This window comes from Pezoporus wallicus, unplaced genomic scaffold (assembly GCF_028554395.1).
Source record: "Pezoporus wallicus isolate ANWC-B61680 ecotype Strahan unplaced genomic scaffold, APGP_CSIRO_Pwel_v1 contig_8811, whole genome shotgun sequence".
Taxonomy (NCBI): domain Eukaryota; kingdom Metazoa; phylum Chordata; class Aves; order Psittaciformes; family Psittacidae; genus Pezoporus; species Pezoporus wallicus.
The window spans coordinates 181,765-204,150 of NW_026637786.1; the positions used below are offsets into that span (position 1 = coordinate 181,765).

At 37.1% G+C, this 22,386-nt stretch overlaps 1 protein-coding gene across 2 annotated transcripts in view; it reads right to left on the minus strand.

Annotated features, from left to right (window-relative positions):
• Positions 1 to 22,386, minus strand: part of LRPPRC (leucine rich pentatricopeptide repeat containing) — a 91,040-nt gene that overhangs the window by 14,640 nt on the left and 54,014 nt on the right. For both annotated transcript variants that reach the window (XM_057407502.1, XM_057407501.1), the window contains exons 26-31: positions 11,947 to 12,015; positions 11,596 to 11,686; positions 8,271 to 8,413; positions 8,074 to 8,161; positions 4,290 to 4,413; positions 533 to 621 (exon numbers count right to left, since the gene is read on the minus strand). In XM_057407502.1, the coding sequence (XP_057263485.1) occupies positions 533 to 621; positions 4,290 to 4,413; positions 8,074 to 8,161; positions 8,271 to 8,413; positions 11,596 to 11,686; positions 11,947 to 12,015 (604 nt within the window). The remainder of the gene's footprint in view (positions 1 to 532; positions 622 to 4,289; positions 4,414 to 8,073; positions 8,162 to 8,270; positions 8,414 to 11,595; positions 11,687 to 11,946; positions 12,016 to 22,386) is intronic.

A 22,386-nucleotide genomic window follows, 5' to 3' on the forward strand; every position in this document is an offset into this window, starting at 1 on the left:
GGTATTGAGAACTATTAAAAAGTATTTGATTAAGTTTTTAAATCAATATTATAATCATTTAGTGCACAATCATGCACATTTAACAGTCAATTTAACTCATCTGGTATCTCACACAACCAACACAATATGCAAGAAACAACTGCTGGGAATTGTTTCAGATGCTCTAAAGTATGTTAATTTCCAAAGCAAAATGACTTGTGCTGTGAATTTTAACGCACTTGAAAGCCTGTACTTTCTCTCGTTCTGGAGCACAAATTTTGCATGTCTGAAGAGCTGTGATTCATCTTAAGAAAACCCATCTTGTGTTAAATGGAATGGAAACTGGACTAAGTGGTCAAATGACAAGTACATTCATATTCAAGCTGTATTATAAATGCATGTACAGTAATTTACGTCTCTCAGCTACCACAAAAGGCTCTTGATAAGCAGGTAATTTGCTAAATGGACTCCTTTATCCAAGTATTCGAAGGGCGTTACAAGAAAAATCTGCAGAGGCATTAATGTGACGTAAAGGTCAAGCATTGTGACATACCTTTCAAATAATCCCGCCTAACTTGCGATATGATGAGGAGGCTGCTGGCAGCACTGTTCAGTGTGAAGCCCTTGATGTGGGTCTCAGCACTAAAAGAAGCAGACATTTAGAAAGGAATTACTGACATGCTTCTGATACGATAATAAATGGTTGAGCACCAAGGTGAAATTATAAAAACTACTGTTCGTATGTTAAAAATATTGCTGCAAAATATCGACCTGGAGACAGCTTTTGTGTTATCCTGTCAATGGTTATAGAAGGATAATTTTTTTTTGCATTCTGACAGATGACAAAGTTGGAAGTGAGCAACAAAAGAAACAAAGTACAAGATTTTTTTTAAACAATCGGTTCAGATTCTTGAATGCTGACATATTAGATGACTAAAATAACTGCATGCCCTGCATTGTTCTGTTGTATCCTAAGCTGGATACTTTTTCTTCTTTTTTCAATAGTCACCATAATTATAAAATATAAAACTATTCTTTCAGCAATAAAAATGAAACATTTATTTTCAGCACTGTATATTTTAAACATAAACTAAAGCATATTATGAACTAACACCGTATCATTTGGTTGATTAATTTTCAAATTTCTGTCATCTAGATGTATACAGGTTTTAAAGTGAACATACTACATTTGCTGCCTTAGCCATGTTAAAATTGTATTTCACTTATCAATTCTTCGTCTCCTGTAATACAAAACTTCACAGATCTATAGCACAGAGAATCGTTACTTTAATAACACCGCTAGAGCTTTTCTAACACACTGAAAATCAGTCAAGAGAGGCTAACCAGCAATCATATTGATCCTGTACTACAGAATGGTCCCGTTCCCAAATGACAGAGAACCACATTTTTAATATATAAGGATAAGTTTACAAATGTTCATTTCTAGATTACAAAATCTCTACACAGAAAAGGGGGGCATTGCCATTTACCATATCAGCAATCAAGATAAACCTCACTGATCATCTTGTGGCAAACAACTGAGCAGCCTACCTACTTGAACTCGAGGCTGAGCGGATTGGGAGGTAAGCAGGGTCATTGCTAAATTATTCTCCTCAATCCCAAGAAAATCCTTCACAGTGCACACAATATGACTATCCTCTCAGTCACTTTCAGCCTCCCAGGCTCAGAAATGCAGTCACTGGACTCTGGGATTTTCTTACTCTCCCAACCAATCCTCTTAATCCCTGCCTAAGCACCCACTGCTCAGTTCCACATTTTTTTCCCTTTGTCCCATCTGTCAAAGCCCCTAAGTCAACAATTCATGCATGAGACTGTAAATTACATATAACAAAGGATTTACTTTCTCCAATCTTCCAATCTTTAGTGTGATTAAATAGATGTTAGCTACTATTACAGAACTAATCCATCATTCCAATACTCCTAAATTTCTATTTAAAACTTCTTGGACCAAACACAGTAAATATTCCTATACAGAGCGATAGAATGTGAAAACAACTAGACCCGGGTTGACCAACATATTAGTAACCTCCTGGGTTGTTTGGTTTGGGTTTTTTTATTCAAATGCAGAGCAGGAGTGCAATTTCCTTCTGCTGCATCACTTCCGCATGGAAGTTGCTCAGTTCTGCTATGAGGAGGGAAGTTCCAAAATTATCTGACCTTTTCAAATAAAAACCCCACTTATTTTGTTGCCTATGCCACTGCTTAGAGTAAGGCACTCAAAATCTTATTTAAATTTCAAATTTGGCTTCAAGCAGAGAAAAAAAGAAAAAGATGCTAGCTTATAGAAACCAAGGCAGCTTTCTTGTATTTTATGAAAACATTAGAAGTTGCACAAGTTTCAGGCCACTGCACACATTTAGGCTTTGTAGGAGTAATCTCTTTGTAATACGAGGTTGGAAAAATTGTCAAGCATGCAGAAATGTGTGCAAACCACACAGATTTGCTATTCCTCACCCATGGGCACTCACACAATCAACTTTGTCTATTTCAGTGAATAATTTAAAACTTACAGACTTTTGAAAATGTTTAATGTAAGCATCATTTTGTTACTAGAAAAAAGATAGAGAGATAAACGCCATGAACACTGCCAATATGAAGCGTTTTCTGTCTTGAGGCAAGTGAGCTGTTACGAGTTTCTTACAATGTCATTATCTGGCATTTCTATGCTACAAGATGGAGTATGAGAGTTCTGAAAGGCACAGGGGTTATGATGGTTGGCTTTGAAGAACCTCTTACCAAGTCCTATCCTCTTTTTTATTATAAAACTCAAGCTTCAGAGGTGTGTCCTTTGAAACACATCTCCAGCTTCATTAGTCTTTACAGTTTTTTGTTCTTTATTTTTACCCCTGCATTTTGAATTTACATACTAAAACACTTATCTGGAGTGGGAATTCAGAATCATTAAAATACTAGGAACAAGCCACTACCTTTTTTCTGCTCTTCCAATCTGCCAGTTACTGCTGAGAACATGCAATACTTTGTGCATCTTTCTTACAACTGTGTTTGAGCAAGGAAGCAGTCAATGCAGTGGAATGTTTTAAACTTCTCCTCTGAAGAATCCTTCAATACATTGGGATACATTCACATTTTGTGTAAATGAACCTAATTTTTATCAACACTCTTCTGTACTCCTAAAACCAGCTTCTTTCCATTTTCTATTTATACAGACTTATCAGTTACTTCCATTTCAGGGAGCGTAATGTGACAAACTGTCTTAGCTTCTCGTTGATATAAGCCATATATCCATCAAGCAGAAACACTCCTTACCATGAAGCCCAGCCACTGAGACCTCTTTGAGAAAACGTTATTTGTTCTTCTGAATGCAGATGTCAAATACTTTTTCAATGAAAGACATTTCTTTGGTCTAAACACTTTTAAAGAAACTATGAAAATAATAAACATCGTCTTACACTATACTGTTCCCAGACATCAAAGATTAAGTTGACTCTAAAAATTACTATACTTTTATAGTGCTTTATGCATCATGGAAGTTATCTACAGGCACTTTCAAATTCAGTGTATCCAGTCAGAGAACACACTTGATGACAACCACTGTTCATGTTTTAGTTGTAGAAACCCAAAGACTTCAATTACTTAAATTTTTGTTTTTTTTCTTGTCGTTATATTGATAAGTAGTAACACTTTTACTTTGAAGCCTATAATCTGACCAGAACACAAGTTACAGGCAATAATTAGAACAAGTGGTGCTCCATGCAACTCACTAAAGGTTAATTCGATTCTGTTGATTCTAATAATAGATGTCAGCAGGTTGGGTTTATTTCAGAAGTGTTAAGAGCTGGATCTAAGGTTTATGGTCATCTCCTAGCCACTGGCATTACAGTCAGATGTACCATTTTGCATCTGGCAGGCAGCCAGCTGCCAGGGAGTGTGGGTAGGGTAGGACAGCAGAGGGATGGGGATGGAGGCGAAGGCTCACAGGCACTTAAGTAAAGGAATGTTGTCTGTTTGGATATTGCTCGAAAGAGGAAAAGGCAGACTGCCAGGAGGGTGGATTTTCAGTTCTGATGCCAAGTACATTTGTTGATACTGTTAGCTGAAATGAGTTATTAGCAATACATACTGTCACACTAGTACCTTTCTAATACACAGAATACCTCTCTATGAAACACTGACATATTTCTTACCATAGCTCCTAACTATCAGTCATGACCTACTGAAAGTCAAGGACTTACCCTTAAATGATCCAGAAATTATTTTACCACATGCCTCACGCAACTGAATTGCTGGGGGACCCAACAACAAATACCCCAAACACAGAAAAGCCTTACATTCGTTTCACTTTGATGGCTTCTTGAAGATAATCCTGTGCTAACAATGCTTTTATAAGGGTTAAGTAAGAATGATGATGAAGCTCATCCTTCCCGTGCATTTTCAAGAAAATAATGTAGGCCTCTAGAAAGGAAAAAAAAAGCCAAAATTAAATGTCTCATTGCAATGATGTTGATCATAGACAGAAATCACCTGTTCATCGAAAAGGTCCATCTTAAATCTGTTTATCCTCTCCTTACATCTTAGAGCCCAAAGCTATTTGTCACAGCTTGCTCAAAACTGCTTACATACAACAACGCACACGTATCTCCACGAAGTTTGCTACTGCTCTTTTTCTATATGTGTCTGCTGCTGAAATACCAACACAGCTGTTTAGAAGGGGAAGGCTCAGGATTTTTAAAGCAACACCTAATTCTGGGGTATACAGTTACAGTGTCTGGTGCATGATCATAACAGCATTTAACAAATAATATAGGAGGTGATTCCAATATGGGGAGATCAAATTATTTGGCTACGACAAGATTTATACAAAACATACAATTTACAAATATACAGATATTTAACAAGTAAACTACGCTGCATTTGTTTGACTGATTAACAGTTTTATTTCATGCATTCACAATAACTGTCAGTGTATGAAAAGATGTTACCAAAAGGGGGGAAAAAAAAATGATAAGCACACTTTTCAGTCATTTATTTTTCTGAAACGAGATTATGCGGCTACAGACACGCAGCTAGAACTGCCATCCAGGCTGTAACGTATGCTAGAAAGCTGTGTTAAAACCACAAATCATCTTTTATACCTAACCTGAGTTTGCACGTTTCATGTAAGGGAACTTAACAAATAACCCCTTTGCTAATGCAAACCATAGCCACAATAACCCTTAAAACTTTACAGAAATACCTGTACAATAACAGTGTGAGGCATTTTAGTTTTTTTATACTTCAGAAGTAAAGATGAAGACATCTCATTTGAATCCTACTGTCACAAAAAGAGTCATACTAATAGCATTTACTACAGTCTGCTGGGGAGTTTTGAGCTGGCATTCCCCAAATCAAAACTGCTGGTGTTCCCTTTGGTTTGAATGTTAAAATCCTTCGACCAAAGAGTATAGAATCATAGAATGGTTTGGGTTGGAAGGGATCTTAAAGATCATCTGTGCAATTTGCAGCCTGGTTGAAGTATACCTACATGAGTCTTGAACTAAGACACATGCCTGATCAGGTATTATCAGCTTAAAGCTTCTTCAAATGGCATCTAAAATTGTTAAAGTATATTAGCATTCAAAAGAGAAAGTTCTTGGTTTCAAAATCATACTGTGTGTTAGTAGCTATTTCAAGTACAAAGACTTGTTAGAAAAGTGACAACTTGCCAAGAAAGTCTCAGTTCTCAAGACAGTCAAATTTGTTTCAGCAATTGCAATTGTTTGGGATATGTGTAACATGATCCCCCCGAGTCAAGTTCTCACACTGAGGAATCATGATAAAAATGAAAATATGACTTAGCATAAATCAAGCACTTCAGGGAACAGCTTTTCAAAACACCTCCATGTCAGAACTGATAAATTTCTGAAATTAGTTACATAACCAGATTAATATTTTTCCTATCAAAAAGCTGATGCTGATAAAAAGTTATATTCTGCCTTATTACATTCACATCAAAATTACACTGTACTATTATAATATAAAAGCAACAACTTAGTGTTTATGCTGTTGGTTTTTTTTCCAAGGGAATTGTTTCCCAACATTTATCTTTTCTTCCCGCTAATTCCCGGTAGCTCTAGACCACCTCCTCTCGAATACTGCATCTTTAGGTAAAAGAATATGCAGGAATAATTAACTGATAGATTCAGTATCAAATGTTATCATTGATAGTTAGCAGCTACATTTCACAGTTTGGTTTTAGTCTCCCTGCAAGGTCCAAGCCCTATTTAGTTTCCTCCTCCTCTCTACTTGATCATTTATGATATCAAAGGCACAGGACACTTTCCTAGGAATAATGTTTACTGTGAGGGTGGTGAGGCACTGGAATGGGCTGCCCAGGGAGGTTGTGAATGCTCCATCCCTGGCAGTGTTCAAGGCCAGGCTGGACAGAGCCTTGGGTGACATAGTTTAGTGTGAGGTGTGCCTGCCCATGACAAGGGGGTTGGAACTAGATGACCTTAAGGTCCTTTCCAACCCTAACTATTCTATGATTCTATGCACTCCACTAATTTTGAAATGTTTCCAGTGAAAATATTTCTGTTTCTCATTTTCTTTTGAGTCCCAAAATTTACCAGCATGAAGGAAATTCTTGGAAACATTTTGTCTGCCCTAATACAAGATTCTTAAATTCATATACATAACATGAGATCGCACACCCTATATACAGAATATCCAGACTTCAGACCTCTAATCAGTGGTCATGCAACTGAATAACTCTATAGAGTCATTTCACTAACAGAAGTGGGTGAATAGCTGACAGGTTCGTATTTTAAAAACTCACGAGCTTAAAAATCAGCATGTCCAACCTGTAAAATACCCTGATAACAGGGAAGAAAAAAACTTGGTATCTTGTATTTATAAATCTTTCTCATTCAGCAAAATTGATTTTTTAAACCTACTTAATTCTATTTCTTATCTCCTTCCAAGTGAGATACCTCTTTATTTGTCATAGCATAGGTGAAGAAATAAGGATTTCCAGAACATTCAAATACTCTGCATCTTGGCAAATACTAGGAATGGACTAATTTCCACCCCACTTTGAGAGGTCCAGTAATCTAGTTCTGACTCTGTGACCCTGCTTTGGGATGAGATGAATAGGAATGGATTTCCAATGATTTAAACACAGACTAAGCTAAAGGAACTGTAACAAAATACACTCCTCCTTTCTATATGCAAAGGCAAACACCCATGTATAAGTTAATTCCATTTTTATAGGAGGCAGGGAAGTTTGCACAGAAAAGCTGTTAATTTTTCATAGCAGAATTGATATGATCTCTCAAGAAGGCCATTTTATTTGTGAGGTGGTACCCACAAGCACAGGGGTTTGAAACTGCAAGCTGTGGGTCACATTTTGATCTTTTTTTTAATAGCCTTTATTTCTTTGGGGAACGCACAACAGGAGGAAAAGTTTGCAAATCCTACAGATAAATATGGACAACTTTAATCTTGGTTATAAAGAAGCTAAAGACGCTATGCACCACATTGAATCCTCCCTTCAAACAGAAATAAACAGCCTTGCAACATCGGTGGATAGAAAACAGACTAACAGATAAAAGCCAGCTAGGAGGAGAGCAATGGTTATCTCTGTAACATAGTCCCATCTCATTTAATCTTGTCTATTTAATTTCTTTGTCAAGTCTATACTTCAATAAGGTACCTGATGTATACTTTGGAACCATATCTGATCTCAGTGAGACTTCAACAGCAGGGGCAAATACAAGATCTCTGAACAACTTCTTTTAATAGGTAAGTGCCTCTCATAAACATGTCCCAGCTACAGCTATTTCACTTGGTATCAGTCTTTCATCTCACTACACTTCTCATGTCTCACACCATAAAACTTTTGACCAAAAAGCTACATTTTCTGGGAACCATAGAAACGTACATAAATTTAGTTTCTGCTGTTTAATGGATACATTTGAAACCCTAGAACACGGTGTTAACCCAACAGTATAAAGTGAACTACAGACCAGCAGTAGTTTGGTAATTTGAAAACTGGCAACTTCTCTATACACTGGCTTTCAAACGAGCATTTAGAAGTCAGCATTTTTAAATTTAAAATTTTAATTTTAAATTTACCTTTTGCATTGTTTTTCCTGCAAAGCATCCTTATTTTTCTTTCTTCTTCACCAGAAACAGTTGAACTATCGGCATCTTCATGTCCAACCTTTAAAACAAACTCATTTAAATTACTGTAACGCTATATGTTAACACTTTTCAATGGAGAGAAGTATATTAAAAAGTGTTGTTAGCTAAGAAAGTTAAATGCCAGTTACCTTAGGTACCTCAAATGGAACAACCTGACCATTTTTTTCAAGTATTTGAGCCAGTAAGGTTAGCGTTTTCGCACGAGGAACAAGATTTTCTTCTTGAATTTTTGTCCAAACAGCCTCAGCCTTTCTCCAGTCATTGTTGTTATCTGAAAACAGATTCAAATCTTCAGTCAAAAGCACATTTAGAGTTTCAAAAAAGGTTATCTTTGGGAAAGAATTCATCAATTAATCATATACCTCTGCTTTTTAAGATCACCAACCCAAGAAGTTCTGAACTACTTTTAAAACACAGAGGATGCTAAAAGATGCAAACAACAAAAGGATTGTAGGGATTTTCACATTAATGAGAAATCGGCTCACAAACACTGCAGAAGCGCACCTCCTGGCTCATCAGTTCTAGTATTCTTCATTGTCCATTATAAAAACAACTAGGAAAATTTCTAAGTTATTACAAAACATTAACCCTCTAAGGTACCATTTTCTCAGTTCTATTCTGAAATTCTTCAAATTAAATCCTCTGGTTATGCAGCTACTGAAATAAAGCGTCTACACCCCAGAAGTTTAGGCCTTCAGGCTCTCATTTTGCTAAAAGGAAAAACCCTGAAAACCAAACAAAACCGACCGCATCTGAAGACTGCAAAAGGTTAAGTTTTCTGAAAGAGAAAAAATAATTGCTGCCAAATTCACAGAATAATTTAACTGTTTTCAACAAGAACAGCAATTTAGACATGCATCACTGTACCTAACTCCAATAAATAGAAAGCTGGACTTCTTGACTGAAACAAGTTAACTACATACATTGGGTGCTTTCTTGTGTCTCCTATCATAAGTCACCAGAACAGCATTGGCTTCTGACTGTAGATCCTATTCACAGCTACCTAAACCCAACATCTGCTAACTGTGATCTGTCCATTCCATATTTTAATCCCAGAAATGAAGAGAAACAAAGCAAGAAGGCAGAGCCAGAAGGTGGATGGTGTAATGAATGGTTTGCTCCGCAGTATCTCAGCCTAAACCAGCAGCTCTTCAGCTACTCTTCCAACTGTTCATCTAGGGAACTTCAGCTTTTCAGTAGCTCAGGCTCCACTGCACTAAGTCAAAACACAAGGAAAAGCTGGAGCAGCAAGCTTGGAAGCAGCATGACACACTTGAACGTTGTTCTCTGGAACTGTTATACAGGTGGAGTTTCAAAGCAGCACGTGTGGCTTTGCAAACAATATTGCCATGCAATACTGAAACATTACAGTGCAATGTTCTCTTCTTCCCAAGGCACAGCATGGGTTTAAATAAACATAGGGATATGTAAATGGGCTGGTTTGAGATCCATGCCCACTTGCAACAAAGTTCTGGCATTGCTTCAGCTTTTTGGAAGTGGCAGCAAACTTGGGGACTAAGTAAAATAAAACGATTGGTTTTAAGGACTAAATACTGCAGATAACATTTTAATTATGTCAGATTATTATGGCAGTTAGAAGAGTAGGACAGAGAATTTCTTCACACTTTTTCATGTGCCTGTGCCCCTAAGGCCTCATGAGGCCACATCTAGAGGACTGTGTCCAGTTCTGGGCCCCACAACTATAGAAGACATGCTAGAACTGGGGCAAATTTAGCCATCAGGACAGACATGGGGCTGGAGCAGATGAGGAACAAGAGGAGGTCAAAGAAGATGAGTTTTTCGGCAGCCTGGAGAAAAGCAGGCTAACAGGACAGACTTTTTGCTGTCTTTAGTTACCTGGAAGTTACAGAGAAGAGCAAGTCAGTCTCTCCTTGGAAGCACACAGCAAAGTATAAAAGGTGATGGTTAAAAGCTGCAGCAACAGAGTGTCTGAGGATGATCAAACCCTGGAACGGGTTGCCCAGGGAGGCTGTTTGATTTCCAACTTTGGAGGCACTCAAAGCTTTACTAGACAAGGACATGATGTGATTTGAAGTCTTCCTAGCTCTGGGAAAGGGCTAGGCTTACAACTCCTGAGGTTCTCTCCAGCATAAATTCTGTGATTCCAAACAACCAAATGCATTGTTTTCTACATTTTTGATCACAGCTTGGACAAGATGGTATTCTTTTTAATGTGCCTAAAATACATATGAAGTTATGGCTACTTTCCACTGCGCTTGTGCACGGAGCAGCTTCAATAGATAGTCAATAATGGTCGAAAACAGGAATGTGCATGGGTTTTGTGTTTTATGGTGACAGTAACTCACAAATGTTTTCCACTTCTTTGAACAGATGGGATTGGTTTTGTCTTTTGAAAGATGACTGAAGATTTTGCATGACAGAAGTTCATAAACTATATCTTCTTAGATTCTCTTCCTAGCAGGCACACTGTCAGACTTAGTCACTGCCAGAGGTGAACACGATGAGTAGGGAAATAGGAAGGCTCCCTCCCTGTTGAGCCAACATTGCTTTTCAGGCCTACCTGACTTTTGATGGTGAACCAGTATGCGCAAAGCCAGAACTGGGTAATGCTGGATTTTGAAGCTAAGGCTGTTCAGGAAATGGAAAGTAACAAAGTTCTCAAGAGGTCTCTTGTCATTTGTTTTGTGGAAGTACTCATCCCTTCTGCTTAGGGGAAGTGGAATGGGGAAGAAGCCTCTTTTATTACCATATGAAAAGAAAACATTGCTAGCTCTAGCCAACCAAAAATACACACGGGGAACAGCCCAAAATTACTTCAAGCTGAAGCGCAAGTATTGGCCATACTAAATATATCAAATTGCTGTAATGGCTCATTAATACCTACACACACATATATTTTCAAGACTCCAAAATAACTGAAGCTTACAAATTTTTTTAGTTTTGGTTGACAGAGTAACAAACCCAGCACAGACTGAAAAATACATAAAAAGAGGAAATTAAAACCACTACAAATCTACCCTACATTAAGTCTCTAGCATAGAAATAACCTTCCAATTTTAAAAACTGTCATGTTTCTGTGAATGAAGCAAAAGTTAAATTGTAGTTGGTGAAGAACTGGTAGATTAAAAAAACAACATTTAAAAATGCAGCTTTCCAAACCAGATCAAAATACAGAAGACTCCGGGTCTTTATCAGTTATGAAGATGTAACAAATATGCAGTGTTACGTCTTTAAACATATGAAAGCCATAACAGAGTAAACTTTCAAATTAGGACACAAGGCAATAGAATGGATTGGAAGACTTGGACTATGTAAGTTCTAGGTAAGTGTCAAAAATCCCCTATACTCTCTCCCTCACAACACGCCTCAGAGATGGTATCCAGGCTAATTGCGTATCAGGATAAAACTCTCCAATTCAGGGTTATTTCCTATCTCCAAGCACAAACCAAAACAGATCACAAGCTCACTTACCACAAAGTTGAAGCAAGGAGCAGTACATCTCATTTCTATCACATTCAAACAGATTCTGAGTTAATTCTACTAACTGTTCCAGTGCCTCCATCTTTAAAAAGAGAGAAGAACATAGTTACATCTCAGCCAAACTATTTTTCCATGTACGTGCCCTTACATGCCGTGTGCATTCAGCTAAAACAATATTTCTGTTTAAGTATACACCAGCATTTACACAGAGCATTAAGTTCACCTCATCAGCCTGTCACACGTCCTTTCACAAACATAAAAATCAAGCAGTGAAATACTTCCAAACAATTTTTCTTGGACTCTAATGACAGTTACATAGAAGACATCATACAAGCCACGTACCTGATTATTTGATATACACTTCTTTACAAACCACTGCAACCTTCCAGAGTGGGCTCTCAAGCCAGGAGTCTGTAAAATATTTCCAAAAGAAGAAACATTACTTCACATAGAACATTCTAAGAAAAAGAAAAGTGAATAAAACTTCATAGTTTTGGGGTTGTTTTATTGGGTTTTCCTTTTTGAAAGCTGAATGAGACTACAAGCTCACAATTAAGTTAGGCTACATTTATAAGAGACATAAAAATTGCAGTCAGTTTACTGAAGACGTTTTCCTTTATTGTTGAACACTACCAAGGGAGCTGATTTAAAATACACTTTAGATGAGCTGAAATGTTAAATAACTTCTACCACCACAGTAATAGAGTATTATTCCTATTACCCACAGTAATCTGTTGTATTACTTGTGGCAGAGAATTACACAAATACTTTCAAACTGTCTCTTCCCAGTGAAATGTTTGTATTCAACACCACTGCAATGTCTTAGCAACTAGAAAACCATGCCTCTCAGCCACATCATCACCAGCTGGTACCCCTTCTCTGCTAACATTAGCCATTTTCTTACAACTAGTAACACCTAGTACCAATTGTGCTTTTAGATACTGACTTCTCTTGCTACTGCTCATTAAGAAAAGCAAGGATTTATAGAGCAGCAACTGTTACAACTGCAATGTGCTGCCATGCAGGTGCCAGGTATGCTACTGTAAGGCAATTCTTATCCCATGCAAAAAAAAAAAAGGCAGAGCAAAGGCTTACTAAAGTTTTGTACATGAAGGAATTGATGTGTAATAGTCAATACGTCCTAGTTCTTTCTGTTACTAATTTTCTCAGGTTTGATGAGCCTTTGCTTGCTTATTCATTCCTCTCATTTTGAGCAGACTACAGCTACAGAATACAATCTCAAAAAGGCTTCAGTCATTGGAAGCTCCTCCTGGTACAGACTACCACATTGTGCCATCTCAGTACCACCAACCATAATCAAAATATTAGTTCCTCCACTTAAATAAATTCTTAAACACAGGAAAACTCACAGGCCTTAAAGAAACACATTACAGACATGCCAGCACTTATGTCCAGCATATCTAAACATATGATACAAAGAAACTGCAAAGTCTGCAAAGCATCCATCATTTTCACCACTTAACCTTCCCTCTCACAAAGTACTTAGGTTTAATTTATACTCTCTTGTTTTAGCACAAGGATCATTTACGTAGAGTATTCTGCTTTCATTTCAGGCGTCCAGATTCATATTAATACAGCTCAAAGTGATTCCAAGGAAATGTCTGTTCATCCCTACAGAGAAACGTGTGTTTTGACTCATGAAGGCTTTTAGCTGTTAATATTTTAAGAAATCTCTACTGTTTAAACATGAAATGTAACTTCCAAAACTTGAACTCCACTGAGCATAAAAGAGGCAGCTCGAACAAGAAGTTGTGAGAAATACTGAGTCTCAGTTCCAAAACAGTGGAAACAATTACCGTTGAAAAAGTCAAGTTACCTTCTGTCTTTTTAACACAGATAATTTCCTTTTCCCATATTCCTAAGTGCAAAATTATTACCATTACATCTTTCTGAAATAATTCAGGATATACCAGAAACCGCCATGCAAAACTTCAGTCAAAACCATTACAATCTGATAAGTAGACAGGAAACAGTGTTCTGCAGAGTAAATATTAGGCCATATAATCCTACAAGTCATCCAAGCCATTTTATTCAATCATTGTAAGGTTTTCAAAGAAACAGGACATTAACCCCACGGTTTTTCAAGATGGGGCATCTTCTCTGTGTATTTAACTGCACTATAAAAACAGTCTCGGACCAAGAGGTTAGAGAAAAATAGTGGCTTTCTCAGCATTCAAAAGTGGTAGATATAAACAGTTTTGCTTCCCAGGTACTTGCTTTTTTCCCATTTTTTTCCCCCCACATTTATGATTATAGATACTGTTCAGTGCTTCTTTAAGAGCTACTAAGCAGTTTCACATAAAATATGCTGAAAACTAAGTCAAGAATTAACATCTTATACAACAGGCTCTTGAAAATGAAAAAGAAAATAGTATGCTGCCTGCATCTGTAGCTAATCCTCTTTAGGACATGGTAAAATTCAAATGCTGAATTCACTTACAACTTCCAATATCATTGCTGATCCGAATGCCAATGAACTCAAAGCTACAAACTTTTTATAGTAAATCCTTTCCTGTTCAGAAATGATTGATGTGGCTGTCACTACAAGGACAGCTGAGTTATACAACAGATATCCTTGTGTTTCATTTTGAAATTGAGAAGTGTTTTCACATACTGCAGGTCTCAATCATCAAAAGAACATCTAGGTCAGATTAACTAAATCTCCAGGGCTTGCCTGATAGTCCATATTTGTAGCTTATCCCTTACCATCTTAGGGCATTTTAAACATTGCATTTAGCAGGGAGCAGACTTTCTACAATGCAGCAGACTAAAATACAGAATAAAAGAAAAATGCAAGTTATAAAAAAATTAAGTAAAAATCTGTTACTTTCATTACTTGTCCAAATCCCCTTTTGCAATATTGCTCTTGCTTGTTTCAATGGAGGGAAAAAACAATATATAAACCCCTATTATTCTTAGTGGGTTTGGGTTGGGTTTTCTTTTAGGCTATTCACTCCTTCAAAGAATCAAACAACTACTTAGAGTCTCAAGCAATTTATACATTATATAAACCAAACATGGAGGTTTTCTAGCTTTTACATTCTCTTGGAGTGCAACACAGTTGGGCTATACCAAACCAAAGGTTCATACAGCTTCTTCATTGTCTCCCTAACAGCGCCTATAGGAGAACGTAGAATGACTGAAAACGCAGCAATACTTCCCCTTTAGTGCCCTTTCACTGTCCAACTAGAGGGTCAGGGTGTCACACTGTTCATAGAAAGTGATTTCTCTCCTGTGAACTTTTCTGGTTGCCCCTGGAATCCCGTAAAGATTTACCATTCCTAAGACCCTTTGGCAAAAGGCTGCATCAACCACCTTATGCAGAAAACAACCACTACCACTTTTTGGTTGTTTTCAGCCTAGCCACTACTAGTTTCTACTTGTATCAGAAGGCAATGCACAATTGATTTTTCTTTATCCTTTCTATTTCATACTGATTTCCTGAGTGGTATAATTCCCTGTGGTATATGGTAATTCCCTATTTCACTGTTTCTTTTCCAGAATACACAGAACTCACCTACTCTGCTATATCTCCTATAGAAACCATCCCACACTTTTGATCACGTTTGTCACTACCTTCCTGAGGCTCAGCTTACGACCCTACAGTAGCTTCCGGAGTCAATACTTTCACACACAGAAAGGAAAACTAACCAGAAGGGGCAAAAACATGCTGCATCTTCAGAACAACTCTTGCCAAGCAGTACTCAAAAACTGCATGAATGCAACAATCCTAACATACTGAATACATCTGGTTTGTTTGCCTCCTTCCTAGAACCAGTCACTTCAGACAGGTGACTTCTGTACTAACATTTTTATTTGAGCTAATTTCTACCTATTACAGCTGAAAGAAAACAGATTGCTTGGGAAAACAGTGACCTATCAGGGAAGAATCTATTTGATGTTTTCCCAGATTTTCAGATAATTATGGAACTATTCAAGTTCGGGTTAGCGTTCTGTAACTGTTAAGCTAACAGAGCAACGCTATTTTTTTACTTGTAAAAAAAGCTTTACAGAAGCCATATGGAAAACATTTATTTCTCTCTACTTGCCTAAAGCAACCTTTTTCTCTTTAAACAGAAAACTTGCAGAGAAAACCCACAAAACCCAACAGAGCAGAAACCCTGTGGTATTGTTAAGAAAGAGGACTTTCAGAAAACTAAAGAGTTTCCAGTACACCCCTTTTGCTATAGCTGGCTTACGATGCACGATTATTTAAAAGCCAACAGAAGTAGCTGGCTTTTCATTTGGCATATACATAACATGAGATGGGTGACTTTTGTTTTAACCTTCCAAAACTGCACTTCGACAAACTACTGCCGTGCACTGCTTGCATATCCTGGACAGCTAATTCTAGCCTTTCACAGCGAAACTTCACTGCAAACAACACACTAATTCTAACCAGTCAAGTTTAACTCTGGCCTCCTTAAGCGTTTTACGTCTTCTTCTAAATCCTTACATTTTCTTCCTAAAGTGCACTCTTTATTTAGGGAAATAATTGCACTTAGAATCACCAATCCAAACACGTTCAAAATAAAAAGTTCAATTTTATAAACACCATCCATGCTGCACTGTCTGACAGCATGTTTTTGGATGGGTAGAACCATTCATGCCTCTCTCTGCAGCTGAAAAAGCCAGTAATAATAAGAGACAGCTAATGCTGCCGAAGGAAGAAGAATGTTTCATGATGAGTTACATCAACAGCCATAACAGACTTATGTTACCAGTACCAGAACCAGTTACTGAGATTTAGATGCCAAAGCAATGTCTTGCAAGAAAATGCGTTACTTCTGCAAACAGACAGCCTTGAACAGACAGCTATAAGAACTGATGTATGTCATTTCTAACAGCGCACTCTAACATAAGCATCAGAGAAAACAGAACATTTGATGGGAAGTTCTTAATTTAAAGACAGACTTTTCCCTGATTCCACAAAAATGTCTATGAAATTCTCACAAATTCTATGCAGCTTCAGTGAAGCCTGGGATATTTCTGCCTGGCAGATTACTTGAACAAAGTTTTATACAGAATAAATGCTGTATGCTATGCTTTAATTTTCTTCTATGTTAAAACTCTTGGCGAAAGTCCTCACTTTTACTACACTAGCAGGTGTACTACCTCATCAAAAATGAGAACAAAATACACAGATATAAAGTTTCTGCACCTTATGTAGTCATCTAAGTATAGTTGATAGGTGAGATGGTTAAAATTACCTTACATTTGTTATACTTCTACCTCTTATTAAATACTCCACCTTCAAATGGCAACATATTAATTTCACAAAAAAATCAAATACTAAAACATACTTAAACATTTTTGAAATAATCTTACATTTTTTTTGCTATATATGAAACAAATACACCATTTTGCTCTATTTCTTCCACTGTCATCTTCGTAGCATAATGTAAGTGAAGCATCACAGTGGGATATATAGAAAACACAGAAGGACCATTTTGATTACTGGCTCTGAATGTACCAACTTTTACTCAATACTCCAGAAGTGTAAAAGATGCAGCTTTAAAGACTAAGTGATCTAAAATTAACCTGTGCATCAAAAAGCCTATTTTCTGGTGCAATCATAACATCTGTCTGAGCAACCTCGTCTGCTGGAAGGTGTCCCTGCCCATGGCGGGGGAGTTGGAACTAGCTGGTCTTTAAGGTCCCTTCCAACGCAAATGGTTCTATGATTCTTTCCTGCTCAGCTTTTAAAAGTCATTGTACTACTAGGACGACACTAGAGTTACAGCAGTACACGGCTGAGAGGCAAGGTTTTTCCTACAAGTCCATTTTCTGCCTTGGAAACAGTTTAGCTCTTGGGAATTTAAAAAAATTGTTTCTTTGGTGATGGCATGGAAAGAAATTCCCATTCTTTAACTTTTGCCTTTCTAAACAGAAGAAACAAAACCCTGCAAACTGCTCGTAACCAAGATGGGATTTCTCTAAAAGAGTAATTGCTATTGTTATTTGTAATCTATTTCGCTCAGAAATAAAAGCGACTAAACACCCTCCAAACTCCTGATTTCCTTAATGAGAAGCTCATCTGAAACCTCCAGGCACTTGCACAACATTTTAGGCAAGTGATAAATGAAAACTTGAATACAGTAAGATCTGTATCTTCAATATGACTCCTTTTCATGTTTGATAAGGAGGGCAAGTGCTTTTATGCAGCAGCACCAGAGTTTTGAAGATTAGTTGCTCCACTGCAAATAATGCCTTCAAAACCTACTCAATTATAGCATATTTGGTATTTTATTTGCACTACCAGATATTCCACGAAAGACAAAAGGACACACATCTACATACTTATCCTCTAACTCTCCTGTTGGGAGCAATTACAATTCAAACTCATGCTCTCCTTTCTGCCTATCCTACAATCACGCAAGGTAGCAACTAGCCTACTTGTAACTAGATTAATTTTTACATAAAAAGCAGCTGCAGTTCATAATAAGAAAATAAGAGAGGCTGCAGCCTCCACTGGGAGAGTTTTTAGTGTTGGTCTGTTGTTTGCCTTCTTTTCTTCTTAAGTATGTGTTTGCCTCAAAGCTTCTAACAGTTACATAATTCACTGAATTTACCAACACAATGAGTGTCTGTTTAGTAAATACCTGTGATTTTATTTATTTCACTTGAAACAGGTACATATGCTGCTTTATGTTAGCAGACATGGAGAAAAATATAAGGCAACTTAAGTTATTTTCCAAAAATACCTACATAAAAATAGGAAAAAGCTTTACAACTTTAGCATTACTCATGACAACTGAGACTGGTGTATGTTTAAACGCTAGTGGAATATTCTACATTTACCAGTAAGATTTCCAAGGTATATAATGCAGTGAAGTACTATTATTTAAAAAAAAAATTAAAAATCATGAGACAATAAGAAAACCTCACAACAATAAATATGTTGGAAGAAAAAAGTGACAAAAATATGCAAAACCCCTGCTCAAAATAAAATCCTCAAGGATGTTCTAAATTCAAAGCAGCAAAAATTTTCTCTTTGTATTGTGATGTGGTTTTATGTTGTGTGATGAAGAAAGTATGATAAAACTCGGTAGCATCTCCCCTCTAACACAAAAGTCCCTGGAGCTAAGAAAGGATGCACAGTTCTTGCCATGACCCCACATTCCAAACATTACCCTCTCTCTTTCTGGAAGGAATTTGTTTAGTAGTCATCTCCTTTACTGAATTTACTTATTTGAAACATATTCCTTTGATTTCTTTTAAGAAAGCAGTACTTAAGAACTTCTAAATAACATGCACTGAAGTAGTAAGCATCCTTTTTTTAATTAACCCACACGCACATGTACATAGGCATGAACACAAAATCCAACTTCACTAACAGCTGTACCAGAGTCAAGTTTCATAAGGAGTAGTAGTAATGCTTTTATTAAGACTAACAGGACCCAATAGTAAGAAAAAGAAAATTAAAGACTTTTCTTGTAGTAACAGGGCTTGCGTGCCTGAAAGCTCTTCAGCCTTTCCCCTCCCTCAGTCGTATACAGATACTGTCATAAAAGCTACTACACCCCCTACAAACTACTCCCCTCAATCTCAGACCACTGTTACCTAATGCAATTTGCATTCAACACTCACAGATATTTAAATTTAGTTCCAATCATCTCAACCCCTTCCTCAACAGGACCAAAAATAAGTCTTTTCAGGTAAATTCAGACACCAGATATACCCACCAGGAAATTACACCTAAAACCGCCACAAACTAAATCCTGCTGTCACACATCAAGAAAGCATCTTCTCCCCCTAGTTTATCTCCAGCATAAAATCAGGAAGACTCAATTTTATGATGTAGATTCTTAAAAAAAAAAAAAAAAGCAATCTGGAAGAAAGAAGATTGTAATCTCTCAATAGCAAATAGAAATATCCTCATTGTTTTTAATGGTAGATTATATCCAGTGGCAACTGGTATCTTGAGGTCTGCTGACAGTGGATGTCACAATTCTTTGCTTAAATCTATTTACCTCCTGAATTAACTTGACATCTGTTGATAGATATATTCCTGTACAGTAAACTCACCCAAAACAGTTCTTCTGTCAAGTCTTGAATTTCAGCAGCAAATACCTTTTGTTGCATTTATTCACATCGGAACACATTTCATTAAAATACTTCAAAGCCATCTGTCCGTTATTTCTTAACATAAATGTCTTGAGATATGGTATGATATTTAACTATTAAATATAAATGACGCATTTGCTATAAGAGCAAAAAGGAGCAGAAAGAGAAGAAAGTATCACATTTAAAACCCAGTTAAAACAATTCTTAAGCCATGCATTATGCAGTGCCATTTTGCCAAGGGAGGTTCCTCTAGGGGTAGCAAGCTTGTACAGGCTGATCTTCTACCAAAAAAATCTGCTATTCAGTTCTTTCCCTATATCCTTATATCTTTCCCTATATCTCAAATACAGAAATCCTCCCTTCGCCTTCATTTCTAGTAAAACTACAGAGTAAGACCAAGAGCTTTACTCCTTCATTGAAGAAACAATTTTAATAGCTAATGTGATTGGATCTAGAAAGATTTCAAGAACTGTCAAACAAAAGACAGCTGAACATTTTCTACCAGCTCCCAGTTCCTACCACAGGAGCCCATATGCTCCCAACTAAAAATGCCAGTGACCTTATGCCATTTTTTAAAGTGGTGCTTGTTTTTAATCAATTTTATCAGTGCAGAAATGGATCTGACACCAGTTTAAAACCTTGCATACTTTAGCCACACGTGTACAGTATTCACTTCTACCATGAAAACATGGTTTATTCTTTTGTGAAGCAGATTTACAGAAGGGCTTGCTTGAAACTCTGCTGCAGGACTACACAGTACTTAATCATAAGTCTTGTAACTCTAAAAGAAAGAGCCAAGCGTGGACAGGGACTTAATTATACACAGATTAAGAGAGTATTTTCATAATTGCATTCAGCATGAATAATAAATGAAAATAGGGCGAGTCTCAAAATACTCAACCGCCATGCAGGTGAAACAGCTACAAGTAGGAGATCTCAGTGCAAAACGGAGAGATCACCAAATAATTAAAACTGGGCCAAAATGACAGACAACTATATTCTAACTGCTTTAGGCAGTGAAATCTTTAAACCTCCATGCATCATGCAAAGAGAAGAAAAGAGTAACAGGTAAAGGGAGAAGTACATTCTGCAAAGGTGGTGTAACATTCCAAGGAAAAGTGAGCTAGTATGTGACCTTAAGGTAAGGAGCAAGGAGAGAGGTGTGCCAACTTGGTTTTGACAGGATCACCTTTGAAGGACTCAAGACAAAAGCTAACTTATCAGCTGATGTGCAAGTAAGAACTGAAGAATAAATCATGCTTTGATGTACTACAGCACCCAGTGATAGAACGTGTTCCCAGGGGAAAACAAAAGAGCATCTACCAACACATCCACCTACCAGCATAACTTAATGGGCTCAGGAATCTCCAGGCACAGCTAGAATAAAATAGACTTTACAGAGCAGCCAAGGGTACCTCATTTGGAAGCACTGTCTTTGAGACAGGCTTTCTTCAGCAGCTAACTGCCACAGAACAAGTAAGAACAGACTTTCAAAAGCTGAAGAAGGCAGTCAAGCAGCACTGTAAAAACCATTACCTTACCCATCACTCTGTGAAGCCTTACAGCCTAGAGTTCCATTTCCTGCCTCCCAACAGCCTTCTCAATCACAGCTTCTCTTCCACTTAGCATCGCTTCAATAGACTTATACCATCAAACTTAGCACACTATTCAGCTTACTTGTTCTAGTATTGGTCAGGTGCATTCTTTGCTTCATCTCCTTTCTATTCATCTTTCGTCATCTTTTATACTATTATTCCCTACTTAGTCTTGATGACCTTCCAACAAGCAGACGAGCTCCAGAGCTTTCAGCTTTCTATGACACTATGCCGTATATATATTCTTGCCCTGCACACCTATGACTTGTTAATGTGCATACACAAATGTGACCTAATTTTTATAATCTCACTCAAATCTTACCCTTCTCATTTCCCACTATTGCAAATCAATTGTACTTTACCAAAGGCTGAGATACAAGAGTTATCTTCTTATTCCTGGGTACTCTTGAGTTTCAAGTTTTTCAAAGCAGAGGTTGTCACAATGTTTCATACAAGCATCTAGTGTACTTCTGATTCTTAAAAAATATCAAGTTCAAGCAGAGGCAGTGGTCTCCCAATGAGTAAAACCCCATTTAAATGACTGTATCCTCTGTGGTCTTCATTTCAGTAGCTCCTCTGGGAATTTTTCTTTCCAGCTTCATTACTACCCTTTTAGATATTCTTAACTCTGTAGATACTTTGAAAATAAAATGATATCACTAAAATCAACGGACCACCATATTCAGTAATATATGATAGAAGTACATGCTGAAAGGTAATCTATGCCTAACATGCGACATTATCTAGAAAGAGAAAGCAGTACCAACTGATCCCTTTCACTGAATATTATTTCACAAGAAAGGAAAATGGAATAACAATCTGAGAAGTAATTAAGCTGCAAAAAACAGTGGACTAAAGAAGAGGATACACATACAGCTTGCAGTCCATCTTCCACATTATGCCGATTAAGGCTTTAACTTACCAACACGCAGAAGAGTAAACAGTAATTTGTTACTGGTTTAAACCAATAAAAGCTATTTTCCCATTCAGCAAAATACCAATTTTAAGATTCCCCCAACCTCTGGAAAAAAAGTATTTGAACATACTTAATGTAAATGCATACTTAAAATATAACACAACGTATAGTAATTGATTTTGC